The sequence below is a fragment of the Maylandia zebra genome, linkage group LG4, assembly GCF_041146795.1.
Source record: "Maylandia zebra isolate NMK-2024a linkage group LG4, Mzebra_GT3a, whole genome shotgun sequence".
Taxonomy (NCBI): domain Eukaryota; kingdom Metazoa; phylum Chordata; class Actinopteri; order Cichliformes; family Cichlidae; genus Maylandia; species Maylandia zebra.
The window spans coordinates 9405048-9419122 of record NC_135170.1 but is presented as its reverse complement, the minus strand read 5'-3'; the positions used below and the strand labels follow the sequence as shown (position 1 = coordinate 9419122).

General features: G+C 42.6%; 1 protein-coding gene across 2 annotated transcripts in view; it reads left to right on the top strand.

Moving 5' to 3' along the window:
• The first annotated feature begins 7111 nt into the window (after positions 1-7111).
• The window catches only part of LOC143418327 (uncharacterized), a 28189-nt gene continuing 21225 nt past the window's right edge, over positions 7112-14075 (top strand). For both annotated transcript variants that reach the window (XR_013098272.1, XM_076882952.1), the window contains exon 1: positions 7112-8684. Coding sequence is in view for 1 of the 2 variants with exons in the window: in XM_076882952.1 (XP_076739067.1) it covers positions 8447-8684 (238 nt within the window). In the remaining variant the exon portion in view is untranslated. The remainder of the gene's footprint in view (positions 8685-14075) is intronic.

Here is a 14075-nt window from a genome sequence, read left to right as displayed (position 1 = left end):
AAAGTTTTTGTGGACTGGAACATGCTCTGACTTCAGAGCATGTTGATCAGCTCCTTTTTCTGAGCAAGAATCCTGACACTGTCCAAATGTGTTTAACTTTTTTTATGGCAGCAATAAACATTACAGTTTACTTATTTTAATTTAAGACGTTTTATTTTAATTAAGTTTAAAACTTTTTTATTTAATGTAAAATTATATTTTGTTTTAATTTACTTTCAAATTCTTCTGTTGCTGAAGGGGCTGCATAGTTTTCACAAATTGCATAGTTCAGAATAGCTATAATTGTACCAGATGGTTGCATTCAGTTAAGTTGGACTAGACTGTAATACAAACCGTTCAGTTTGTCAACAATAAAACTGACTGAAATGAGAGAAAGACTGAGTGTGAGACTTTGTTATTAGATAAAATGAATATTGATAAAGTTTACCTTTATGTACAGAATCTGAATATTGCAAAATATTTAAAAAAAATTGCAATAATATCGTATCGTGCGTTAAGTATTGTGATAATATCGTATCGTGGGCTGTATGGTGATTCCCACCTCTAATGGTCAGTGTATCTAATGCTAAAGAAACAGTGTTGTAGCTTTAAGTGCCAAACAAATCAATAAATAAAACAAGTTTGTTTCTGTTTTTCTTTTGTTTTTGTATTAAGTCTATTTGTTTGAGTGTGCGTCTGTTTTATTTAGATGCTCTCTTGTCTCCAATACTTCCCCTGTGATTTTGCTCACCTGTCTTGTTCTCCCAGCGGTCTCCACTTCCCCTGATTATCCCTCTTTTGTGTCTACATAGTCCCTGTCTCCTCTTGCCTTCCCCCCAGTGGCTCCCTGGGCCAGTGTTTCCGAGCCTTAGTGTGCTGTCTAAGTTTTAGGTTTCAGTAAGTTTATAGTTTTCATCTCAGCCAAAATGATTGTCTTGTGTTTTTTTGTTCAACTCTCACAATCTGCATTTGCGACGCTTCCTGAAACACTGAAACGCTCGGAACATCCGTGTCGGGCTTTGAAAGAATGTGAAAGCCATCTCCACAGTGACATCTGCTGGCCAATTTGACTATCGCCACAGCATGATGTTCTGTGAAACAATGACAAAGAGAAGACACAATTCAAAACAAAACTACGTCTTATACCAGCTTGGTATTGATGGTGGTGCCCACACGTGTGGGAGGAATCCCCGCACAAACAAGTCAAGAAAGATAGTGAGGCTGTTATAGACAGCAGGCTGTGATCGTAATAAACAGTGTGCCTCAGCAACATTCTTATGGCGTTATTTTTGTGCCACTATTCAGAGCGCATGTAAAAAAAATTGCAGGTGCAAGTGTTGCATTTTGAGGAGAAATTTATTTTGAGCGAAGAAAAGCTAAATTTGAGTGAACAAAATTCATTGCTGCGTGCAAAAAATGTATTTCAGTGTTTGCTATTATCCATACACACACACACACACACACACACACACAATAGCAGCCCCTGTCGCTCAGCTTTTGCACTTGCTAGCAATGTGTTGCTTGCCCGTGCCCCTCAACTCTTTCTGTACACCGTTATATTTGTGCGCTACAAAACCAGCCAATCACAGACTTGGATGCAAAAAAAATCTGATTGGCTGTTTTGGTCTCTATGCAGCTCGAAATGACGAAATGCAATATCTCAGAATCCATTTCGTCCAAAACTCAAACGAGGCAGTGGCGGAGGAACACAGAGTGGCAGCGTTTGAAATATCACTCTTTCTGGGTCACAAAATAAACTTTTAAGATATTTTCATGTGAGAATGGTGCTGTGTAAACTTCATATATTTGCTTGATTTATCAAGACATCACATATTTGCATAAGTGCTCTAACGTTTTCGGAGATGCCTGTTACCCACCAGCTGACCTGGTGGTCACTGGGTTAAACATAATATATAAGGCTGAACTGACAAAAAAAATCACTGACTACACCACCAGGTATTATAGGAAAAACCATAAAGCCTTTGAACTAAAACAAACGCTGTTGTGACAGTGATGTACACTGTCTTGTTGGTATATATGTATGATTTGTATCACCTTCATGTTTCCCTCTCACCACATATCCAAACCGATATCATGGCCAGCAGCTTTTACAGCTGTGGCTCCAGCAAACATCAGCTGATACTAGAAAGTAATATTAAATAAATTCTAACAACAGCTTATCGAGCTTGAACGTGCTGCTGTTGTTTAGCGTGACATCCGCTGATTTCCTCTTTCTGGCGCAAAGTGGGCGATAAACAAACAAGAGACGATCAGCTGATCATTGATCAGTTTCATGATTGAAGTAGCAACAGGAGAGAGTGGGGAGAGAATGAGAGAAGAAGCAGCAGCTGTGCACCAAAGACAGAATAACTCCAGCTTTGTGTCTTTCTCATTGTAGCTGAAGTCCGGGACGAATCGCGTTCCTTTTCCCCTCAATACGGATGTATTGTAATTGGTCCAGCCCAGAGTTGATCATGACCAACTGGCTAATCCACCACCTTTCATTGTTTATACAAAGACAAACAAACAAACAAAAATTAAAAATTACCATCAGCCCACCGGGCAAATGCCCAACGGCCAGTCCAGCTATGCGGTCAGCTGGTGGGTAACAGGCATCTCCGAAAACGTTAGAGCACTTATGCAAATATGTGATGTCTTGATAAATCAAGCAAATATATGAAGTTTACACAGCACCATTCTCACATGAAAATATCTTAAAAGTTTATTTTGTGACCCAGAAAGAGTGATATTTCAAACGCTGCCACTCTGTGTTCCTCCGCCACTGCCTCGTTTGAGTTTTGGACGAAATGGATTCTGAGATATTGCATTTCGTCATTTCGAGCTGCATAGAGACCAAAACAGCCAATCAGATTTTTTTTGCATCCAAGTCTGTGATTGGCTGGTTTTGTAGCGCACAAATATAACGGTGTACAGAAAGAGTTGAGCGGCACAGACAGAAATGTTGAGAGCACAAGCAACACATTGCGAGCAAGCACAAGTGCAAAAACTGAGCGACAGGGGCTGCTAAAGACTATGTGCACGTTAGCATATGCTACTTCCGGTGCGGAAACTCCTGTGGGGAGCTTTGTTTCCGGTGTTCTATTCGCGCCCTGTTTACGGTGCAAAACAAGTTAAGGAAATGAATGAATCAAGCGGCGATTTACATTTCTATAGATGTCTTGGGTATTTACCCAATATATCTGTAAATGATGTTCATCGACTTGTCGATATTTTTTCCCCCGTGCCTCAGAGCAAAAGAGAAAAGGGATTCAAATGTTATATTTCTCAGTATCTGTAAACAGCGGTCCCTTGTTTATCGCGGGTGTTATGTTCTAAAAATAACCAGCGATAGGTGAAATCAAGTAGCCAGTTTTATTTTTTGACGGTGCCAAAAATCCGCGATACAGCGAGGTGAAAGGTGAACCGCGTTATAGCGAGGGACCACTGTAATTTTGAAGGTAAGTCACAACATACCCTTCGTAAATACTAATGTATAGAAACCGTTACCAACAATCGTTCATTTTTTGTGTGGCTTTTTTTCACGGTTTGTTAACATAGGGGTGGCTGTAGCTCAGGAGGTAGAGCAGGTCACCTACAGGTTGGAGGTTCGATCCCAGGCTCCTCCAGTCTGCATGCCAAATATCCTTGGGCAAGATATTAACCCCAAGTTGCTCTCCGATGCATTCATCGGAGTATGAATGTGTGTGAGTGTAGTTAGAAAGCACTCAGTATAGAGGTAGTGCTTGTGAGAATGGGTGTGACTGGGTGAATGTGGCGTGTGTATAGAGCGCTTTGAGTACTCCGGGAGAGTAGAAAATCGCTATATAAGAATCAGTCCATTTACCATGCTGTGTGGGTGTGTACTTGACTAGCTGATATCGACATAACGGGGGAAACATCTGGTTTGACTATTCTTCACCTGTAGTTTGAATGCTGAACATTTGCCTGTTTAAATCATAATAACTGTCACTATACAGAGATGTGCTTCTGAATGTGGACGATGTGTCTTCTGCATGCAGTAATGCAGTTCTGCTTGTGTTGAGTGATGTAAACAACTGATCGATCTCTTTAAACTCTTTAAATGTCAAAATTGATCATTCGATTTTTTATGACACAACAGTGGTGAGTGTTCCCACCTTCTCCTCTTCGTAACTTAACTCGATCTTTCCGTTTTCGAGTTTTGGACATGATTTTGGAGTATATCTTCACAGTAGCGATTGACCGCAAAGTAAAGCTACCGGAAACGTACAACCCCACATCTGGTCTCAAACTAGGAAGTTAGCATTTTCTCGTGCACAGGGTCTATTGTGTGTGTGTGTATGGATAATAGCAAACACTGAAATACATTTTTTGCACGCAGCAATGAATTTTGTTCACTCAAATTTAGCTTTTCTTCGCTCAAAATAAATTTCTCCTCAAAATGCAACACTTGCACCTGCAATTTTTTTTTACGTGCGCTCAGAATAGTGGCACAAAAATAACACCATACATTCTCCCTCTGTTAACATTCGTGTCGTTCACAATAAATCAATTTATGAAGTAAAACAGAGAGAACGGACCGTGTTTCCTGTAATAACCTCACAGGTTTCACACAGCATCTTCTTCCTGTATTTACTTTTTTTGCTCCCGCCCCAGATATATCCGGCCAATGAGCGGATTGGACATTGTCACGTGATTTATAGTGACGTATTTTGGTTCACTTAAAGATGACTTGAATTTTTCTCAGTGTGAAAACAAATCAAACCACAGGAAGAAGCTTCAAGTTTACAAACTCATCAGCTGATTCGGACCAAACGAACAATAGGTGTGAAAACGCTGTTCGATGCAACATTATTTCTTCATAGCATCAAACAATTTTACAACTGTTTTATTCTTCTATAAGCATGAATATCAGGTATCCTAAATCAGGACACCAACACTGCACTTACTGACCTCATATCAAATTTGTATAAGTTTGAATTTTGTTTTTACATTTAACTTATATAGTTATAGATTATCTGCTGGGGAATACATTTTATTTGTATTTATTTTTTATGTGCAGCTTGTTAAATTTTACCTTATTGAACCACTGAAGGAAACAAACACTGTGCCACATTGTCAGTGTATTAATTTAGTGATTTAGAAAATATCTAAATGTTATACTTTATTCTAATCTGCTGATTATTCTGTTTTACACTAATGCAGCACTACGGACGATACCTACAGCCACCATTACCGAGACTAACAAGATGATCTACAATATGGCAGCAGTGATCAGTGAGATGCTTGGCCACAAGTTGAACAGCCACAAAGGACAGTACCCGCCATGGAGAAGGAGGCTAGAGGCTACAGTGGGGCAAAAAAGTATTTAGTCAGCCACCGATTGTGCAAGTTCCCCCACTTAAAATGATGACAGAGGTCAGTAATTTGCACCAGAGGTACACTTCAACTGTGAGAGACAGAATGTGAAAAAAAAATCCATGAATTCACATGGTAGGATTTGTAAAGAATTTATTCATAAATTAGGGTGGAAAATAAGTATTCGGTCACCTCAAACAAGGAAAATCTCTGGCTCTCACAGACCTGTAACGTCTTCTGTAAGAAGCTTTTCTGTCCCCCACTCGTTACCTGTATGAATGGCACCTGTTTGAACTCATCATCTGTATAAAAGACATCTGTCCACAGCCTCAAACAGTCAGACTCCAAACTCCGCCATGGCCAAGACCAAAGAGCTTTCGAAGGACACCAGGAAAAGTATTGTAGACCTGCACCAGACTGGGAAGAGTGAATCTACAATAGGCAAGCAGCTTGGTGTGAAAAAATCAACTGTGGGAGCAATCATCAGAAAATGGAAGACATACAAGACCACTGATAATCTCCCTCGATCTGGGGCTCCACGCAAGATCTCATCCCGTGGGGTCAAAATGATCATGAGAACGGTGAGCAAAGATCCCAGAACTACACGGGGGGACCTGGTGAATGACCTGCAGAGAGCTGGGACCAAAGTAACAAAGGTCACCATCAGTAACACACTACAACGGCAGGGAATCAAATCCCGCAGTGCCAGACGTGTTCCGCTGCTGAAGCCAGTGCATGTCCAGGCCCGTCTGAAGTTTGCCAGAGAGCACATGGATGATACAGCAGAGGATTAGGAGAATGTCATGTGGTCAGATGAAACCAAAGTAGAACTTTTTGGTATAAACTCAACTCGTCGTGTTTGGAGGAAGAAGAATACTGAGTTGCATCCCAAGAACACCATACCTACTGTGAAGCATGGGGGTGGAAACATCATGCTATGGGGCTGTTTTTCTGCCAAGGGGACAGGACGACTGATCCGTGTTAAGGACAGAATGAATGGGGCCATGTATCGTGAGATTTTGAGCCAAAACCTCCTTCCATCAGTGAGAACTTTGAAGATGAAACGAGGCTGGGTCTTCCAACATGACAATGATCCAAAACACACCGCCCGGGCAACAAAGGAGTGGCTCCGTAAGAAGCATTTGAAAGTCCTGGAGTGGCCTAGCCAGTCTCCAGACCTCAACCCCATAGAAAATCTGTGGCGGGAGTTGAAAGTCCGTGTTGCTCGGCGACAGCCCCAAAACATCACTGCTCTCGAGAAGATCTACATGGAGGAATGGGCCAAAATACCAGCTACTGTGTGTGCAAACCTGGTAAAGACCTATAGTAAACGTTTGACCTCTGTTATTGCCAACAAAGGTTATGTTACAAAGTATTGAGTTGTATTTTTGTTATTGACCAAATACTTATTTTCCACCCTGATTTACGAATAAATTCTTTACAAATCTTACCGTGTGGATTCATGGATTTTTTTTTTCACATTCTGTCTCTCACAGTTGAAGTGTACCTCTGGTGCAAATTACTGACCTCTCTCATCATTTTAAGTGGGGGAACTTGCACAATCGGTGGCTGACTAAATACTTTTTTGCCCCACTGTACGATCAAGTTGGCACAGAGGGAGGTTAGCCAACTATCGGAGCTGCAGAAAGGTGCGATGAAGAGGGTGCCTAAGAAGTACAGCAAGCTGTCCATGCCTGAGGCCTTGGAAACTGCCAAGCAATGACTCACAGCCTTGGCCAGCCATTTGAAGAGGTACACCAGAGAAATCGAAGGCAGAAGAATAAACCAGCTGTTCTCCACAGAACCCGCCAAGGTGTACTCTCAGTGGCAGGGGAACAATATGAGAACAGCACCACCAAGGCTGGAGATGGATCAATACTGGAAGAGCATATGGGAGAAGGATGCAACCCATAACGACAATGCTCAGTGGCTAGTGGATCTGGGGGCAGACCACAGCAACCTCCCTGAACAGGGTCCAGTAACCATCACAGTGGCAGACATCCAAGAAAGAGTTGGACAGCACCAGGCCATGACATGGTTCATGCCTACTGGCTAAAGAAGCTGACTGCACTCCACGAGTGTCTGGCAGCACAAATGAACCAGCTGCTAGTTGACAAGAGACACCCAGAATGGCTAACCGAAGGCCGGACAATCCTGATCCTCAAGGACCCCCAGAAGAGACCAGTCCCCTCCAACTACCGACCAATAACCTGCCTCAGCACCACATGGAAGCTCCTGTCAGGCATCATAGTGGCTAAGATGTACAGGCACATGGCTCAATATATGAGTGGGGCACAGAAAGGGATGGGCAAGAATACCAGAGGGGCAAAATACCAGCTACTGGTAGACCGAACAATCAGCCGAGACTGCAAGACCAGACTGACCAACCTGTGCACTACCTGGATTAATTACAAAAGGCCTATGACTCAATGCCCCACACATAGATCCTGGAATGCCTAGAAATATACAAGATCAACAGGACCCTAAGAGCCTTCATCAGGAACTTAATGGGGATGTGGCGTACAACACTAGAGGCCAACTTCAAGCCCATAGCACAAGTTGCCATCGAGTGTGGGATCTACCAAGGAGATGCTCTGTCCCCACTGCTGTTCTGCATAGGCCTTAACCCCCTCAGTGAGATAATTGACAAGACTGGCTATGGATACCGACTACGGAATGGAGCAGTTGTCAGCCACCTCCTGTACATGGACATCAAGCTGTATGCCAAGAGTGAACAAGACATCAATTCACTGATCCACACCACCAGTATATACAGCAATGATATCGGAATGTCATTCGGACTGGAGAAGTGTAGTCGGATGGTAACAAAGAGAGGGAAGGTAGTCAGAACTGAGGGGATTGAACTACCAGAAGGCAACATTGCAGACATAGAGCACAGTTACAAGTACCTGGGGCAAATGGGAATCATCAAGAGGTCGCTAGAAAAGCTGCAACCACCAAGTACCTACAGAGAGTCAGGCAAGTCCTGAGGAGTTCGCTGAACGGTAAGAACAAGATCCGGGCTATCAACACCTACACCCTGCCCGTGATCAGGTACCCGGCTGGGATAATAAGCTGGCCAAAGGAGGAGATAGAAGCCTCTGACATCAAGACAAGAAATCTCCTGGCCATGCATGGAGGGTTTCACCCCAAGGCCGGCACCCTGAGGCTGTACGCTAAGCGGAAGGAAGGAGGCCGGGGACTGGTGAGTGTCAGCACCACAGTCCAGGATGAGACAATGAACATCCACGAATACATCACAAAGATGGCCCCAACTGACAGCGTGCTCAGTGAATACCTCAGGCAGCAGAAACCCAAGAAAGAGGAGGGAGACGAGGAACCACCATGGAAGGACAGGCCCCTGCACGGTATGTACCACCGGCAGATAGCGGAGGTGGCTGATATCCAGAAATCCTACCAGTGGCTAGACAAAGCTGGACTGAAAGACAGCACAGAGGCACTAATCATAGCAGCACAGGAACAAGCTCTGAGCACAAGATCCATAGAGGGTGGGGTCTATCACACCAGGCAAGACCCCAGGTGCAGGCTGTGTAAAGATGCCCCTGAGACAATCCAACACATAACAGCAGGGTGTAAGATGCTAGCAGGCAAGGCATACATAGAACGCCATAACCAAGTGGCCGGCATAGTATACAGCAGACCTTCCCAAAGTGTGGGGCCCCCTATATTGTTTAGTATTAAGCTTTGCTTGTTCCATATTCAGTTTTTCAGCAAAACGTGTTTGAGTCCATAAGAAAAGATTCATTCTTATATCTGGAGGAATAAATATATTTCAATAAATATTAACATTAGCCCGCGACTTTGTTCCAGTTTTGAATTTTGGCCCACTGTGTATTTGAGTTTGACACCCCTGTTCTAAGCCAAAGACTAGAAAATATGGTGAAGCACATCTTCCCTTTGGCTTCACCTGCACAAGTGCCAAGGTAGATCTCCCCTGCAGAATTGCTTTTCCCTTCGTCGGGAGCAGCGCTGGGCTGTTTAAATCACGGACAAACAGTATCCCACATTCGTGATTTAGTTCACAAACACTTCTTGTAATGACTAACTATTCCTGACATTTTGGAGATATACATACTATACTATACTTTATACAGTAAAGTTACAGTAGGATACAAATAATATCAGGCTGATCCTGCCACGATTTGTTCCCCTGGTTCAAATCACGGACAAACAGTATCCCACAGATGTTTATGTTTTTAAACCTATTTTGCACAGAGAGGCATTTTTTGAATGAGCAATGTTGAATATTATTACACAGGAAAAAAAACAACTACACGTAAAATAATCACCTCCATTTACAAAGCCTCTGCCTTTGTAAATGGAGGGACATTAACTGCGTGTGTCTATGTAAGCGTGTAAAACCTGAAGATAGTCAGATAAACAGTATCTATCTGCCATTCTGCAATTCATCTCATGTAAACAATAACAGCGTGACGTGAAATAAGGCACATACCTTTGACATTGCGACAAACTCTGTATTCCTCGTCCACACCTAAACGCAAAAAAGGAGTTTTAAAAAAAATCTCAGTTTTCGGTGATTCGAAATGCCGTTTACGTGTGGACGAAACAGCTGCGTTTTCAAAAATACCCGTGTAGGTGTGGACGTAGCGTAAATTAGTTAATTTTCTTACTACCTGTAATTTATTGCAGATAACTTGTATTTGCGTAATGTTTTACTAAATGTTTGAGGTGTGACATAAACCGCAATGGAGCAAAATATGGGTGTGTGTGGTTGGAGGATGTGTGCGTGCGTCATAGTGGTGGTAGACAAACAGTAGAAGACGGCCATAGTGATAGATGTCACGGTTCCCAATGACAGCAACATCAGAAAGAAGGAACACGAGAAGCTCGAGAAATACCAAGGGCTCAGAGAAGAGCTCGAGAAAATGTGGAGGGTGAAGGTAACAGTGGTCCCAGTGGTAATCGGAGCACTAGGTGCGGTGACTCCCAAACTAGGCGAGTGGCTCCAGCAGATTCCGGGAACAACATCGGAGATCTCTGTCCAGAAGAGCGTAGTCCTAGGAACAGTTAAGATACTGCACAGGGCCCTCAAGCTCCCAGACCTCTGGTAGAGGACCCAAGCTTGAAGGATAGACTGCCCACAGGGGCGAGCGGGAGATTTTTTTATTTTTTATTTTATATTAAACAGAAAGCTCCTTAAAAGATTACAGGAATGTCACAACTCAGTCAGACTGGATGGGCATGTAACAAATTTTTTCAGAGACCTAAGATTATAATTATAATTTTGGTGAATTAAATTTTAATTTGAAGGTTATAAGAGGCTTTTGGACAAACAAACAATTAGATTTTACAAGTATTTTAAGAACATAATAATTGGGGGCAGCTGGAGGGGCAGTTGCCCCCAATTTTTAGTTCAGTTGCCCCCCAGGGGAAACCCTGGGTTAACTTAATTAGTTTATAACCAGCTTCATTGAGTATTACAGACTTCTTCCCTTATAATGGATGAATATAATGGATGTAGCAAAGAATGTTTTTGTTTAGGTTGAAACTAGGTTGTATATTTGTCCATATGTTAAGTTATTAGCTTACCAGACTGCATTCATAAGCTTTATCGATGTAATGCACAGACCCATTTAGTCAGCAGGCTATATTATTGGTCAGATAATCAGTATAGAAACAGTTCAAAAAGCACCAACACTATAAACAGTTCAGTGAGTTGACTTAGTGAAGCATAATCTATCTGCTACAACTGCCTACGTTTGCACATATGTGTCTCAGGGCTGTTATGCCCTTGTAAAGATTGACCTGACACACGTATGTTGTTCACATTTTGAGGCGTGTTTATTACAATAGCACACATGTGACGTTTATATAATTGGCACCCGATCCACCAGTTTTCCAGCTGGTCTCCAGCACACCCTCCTCCTCTCTGGGTGCCGGCTCCACTATATATCAGCAAGAAACCTCAAAAGTGTCACGGCTGCCGAGGCGAGCCGTGTGGTGTTGGAGGGAGAAAGGACCCAAAATGCAAGCAGTGGATGATAATGCTAGTGATGTTTATTTACAAAGTGGAGTGGTGGCAAAACAGGCAATGAGGGAGGACAATAAACTAAAGAAACCTAAACTGGGAAAACGAAATAACTAACCTGAGAAGATACCAAAAGGGATGAGAGGCAGAGAGACGCAGATGAGGACCAGGACACCATGCGTGGGACGCGGAATAACACAGGCGAACCGGCAACAGGCAGGAGAACACACAGGGCTTAAATACACACACCAGTAATCACGGGATGAGAGACAGGAGGGCAACACAGCTGGGAGAAATCAGAGCTGACGGGACAGGGGAAAAGTAAACTGACACTCACACTCACATCAGACGGAGACCTTCACAATAAAACAGGAAACTCACAGACACAGAACCAGACAAGACAGAACTAAACAGACAGATTCACAAGCAGACAGTGTGACACCATGGACAGAAGGAGGGAACACAGAAAAGTGGGAGCAGGCAGGCAAAGAACAGAAACCTAACAAATGGCAAATCACAACAGAATACATACTCGGAATGAACAAAAGCATAAGGAAACATAAAACACTGAGTCGGCAGGCTCAGGACCATGACAAAAAGTTGATTCTGTGCCCCTGTTCACCAACCTCCCTGGCACTGCCCCTTGGGCTCACTGCACCACCCCTCCACTTCACCTGAGCCAGGGACCACGCCACCACCACAGCCCTTTACTAACAGTACCCAATCTGAGTTTAAAAAAAATTCATACCACATATAGCCTTTACTAAGGCAAAAACTAACCACAGATCCCACAACCATTTTCTGTACTAGACCATTAATGCTGTAGAACTGAACATTTTAACATGGCAGTTAGAGGTGGGCAGAGCTATCCAAAATAAATAGTATTGATAACAACCCTGATATTCATATTACATCAATACTAGCACGACAGAATTAATACTTTGTTTCTGTCCTCTTAGTTCAGTTTGTAGCACAATGAATTGTGTTATTTTTGAATGTATTTTTTGGGGAAATGAAAAATCCAAAAACTTTTGATTTGATTGCTTTTGATTTTGAAAACTTTTGAAAAAAATATCTTCAGCATGTTTCAGTGCGTGGTGTATCCCCTGAACAGAGGAAAGAAGATAAGGAGATTTGATTATGGAATCAAGAGGTACAGGAAAGTATTCAAAGCAAGAGGCTAGCAAAGAAAAAGTAGGAGATGAACAAAGTAGACGGGAGTATTATGAGGGTAGGCATACAACAAAGCGAGGTGGCAAAAGCAAAAAAAAAAAAAAAATTATAGTGAATTGTATATGAGACAAGCTTAAAAGGACTTATAAGTTAGCTAGGCAGAGCTGAAAAGGATGTGCAGGATAGAGATGGTAATGTGAACAAATGAAGAGAGTGTGTTAATAAGACGGTACATGTACATGCCCACACTACAGATGATTACTGGATTTTTGAAAAGGATGCACAGGCTGTGGTGAACAAATATTTCAAGTAGAGGGAGGTCATAAGGGTTAAGTATAAGTTTGGAGGAAGGTGTCTGCAGATGGACTAAAACTTATACCAATGCTAAAATTTGTAAGAGATAGGAGATTGCAATGTTGTATCACGGAAGAATGCAGCTAGGACGACTTTGGAAGTAAAAAAGAGGAAGTGAGTGAAGGCATGATGAAGGCAAGATGTCTAGGAGAGAGGGCAGTGAACCTTTTACCTACAGGGAGAGAGCGCTGATAAACCACAGCATTAAGCAATGGGAAAGAGCTGTTGAAGCTGGGTTAAGATGAGAGGTGATGATCAGCGAGCAGCAGTATGGCTGTCAAGAAAGAGAAAATTGCATCAACGAGCAGTTCTGATCTTGAGGAATTGGCAGAAGTATGTGAGGGTAGTACAGAATGTATATCTTGAAGACAAGATGATGGTGAGGTGTGCAGTAGGAGTGAGAGATAGGTTCAAGCTGCGGATGGGATTCGATCAGGGATCTGCCCTGAGCCTCTTCTTGTTTTCAGTGGTGATGGACAAACAGAAAGATAAAGTCAGCCACTTCACTGACTATAATTTTTGCAGATGACATTGTGATCTGTAATGGGAGTAGAGAGCAGGTGAAAGAGAGCCGAAAATGTGGAGCTGTGTGCTGGACAGAAGAGGAATGAAGTCAGAGAAGTAAGACAGAATACATGTGTGTGAATGACAGGGACACAGGTGTAACAGTGAAGCCCCATAGAGTAGAAGCAGTGAAGATGGATGACTTCACTTCACAACCATTCTACTAACAGTTTGCTTATTTATTGATTCTGCCTTATATGTACCTCTTTTCTCCTCTGTTTGGGGACTTTATGAAAATCATGGCCAAGCCCTGCCTCCCACCTGTCTTGCCCACTTTCATTCCACTTGCTGGAAAAAAATACCCTGTCACTATTCTGTGAAAAGACAGAAAAGTGATCAGAATCCTCCTGATATTCTTTTAGTGGGATCTATTCTGCATCCTCTGGATGCACAACAGATATCTTTAAGTACGCTCACTCACAGTTTCAGTGGTTTACCTACCTGCTCATTGAACCTGAAACCTCTCTACAAAGACTTTCAGTTCCATACATGCCTATTAGTATTCCAAGGTAATATTTCTGAACTCGGCTGCGAAAACTTTAAACAGGAATTAAAGTGCAGTAAACTTCTTGATATGTCCTGCATTTGAGTGCATTTAGGCAACCTTGACTGAATTATCTGGTTGCTATGAATTCGGGAGACAGTAGGTACTGTACAC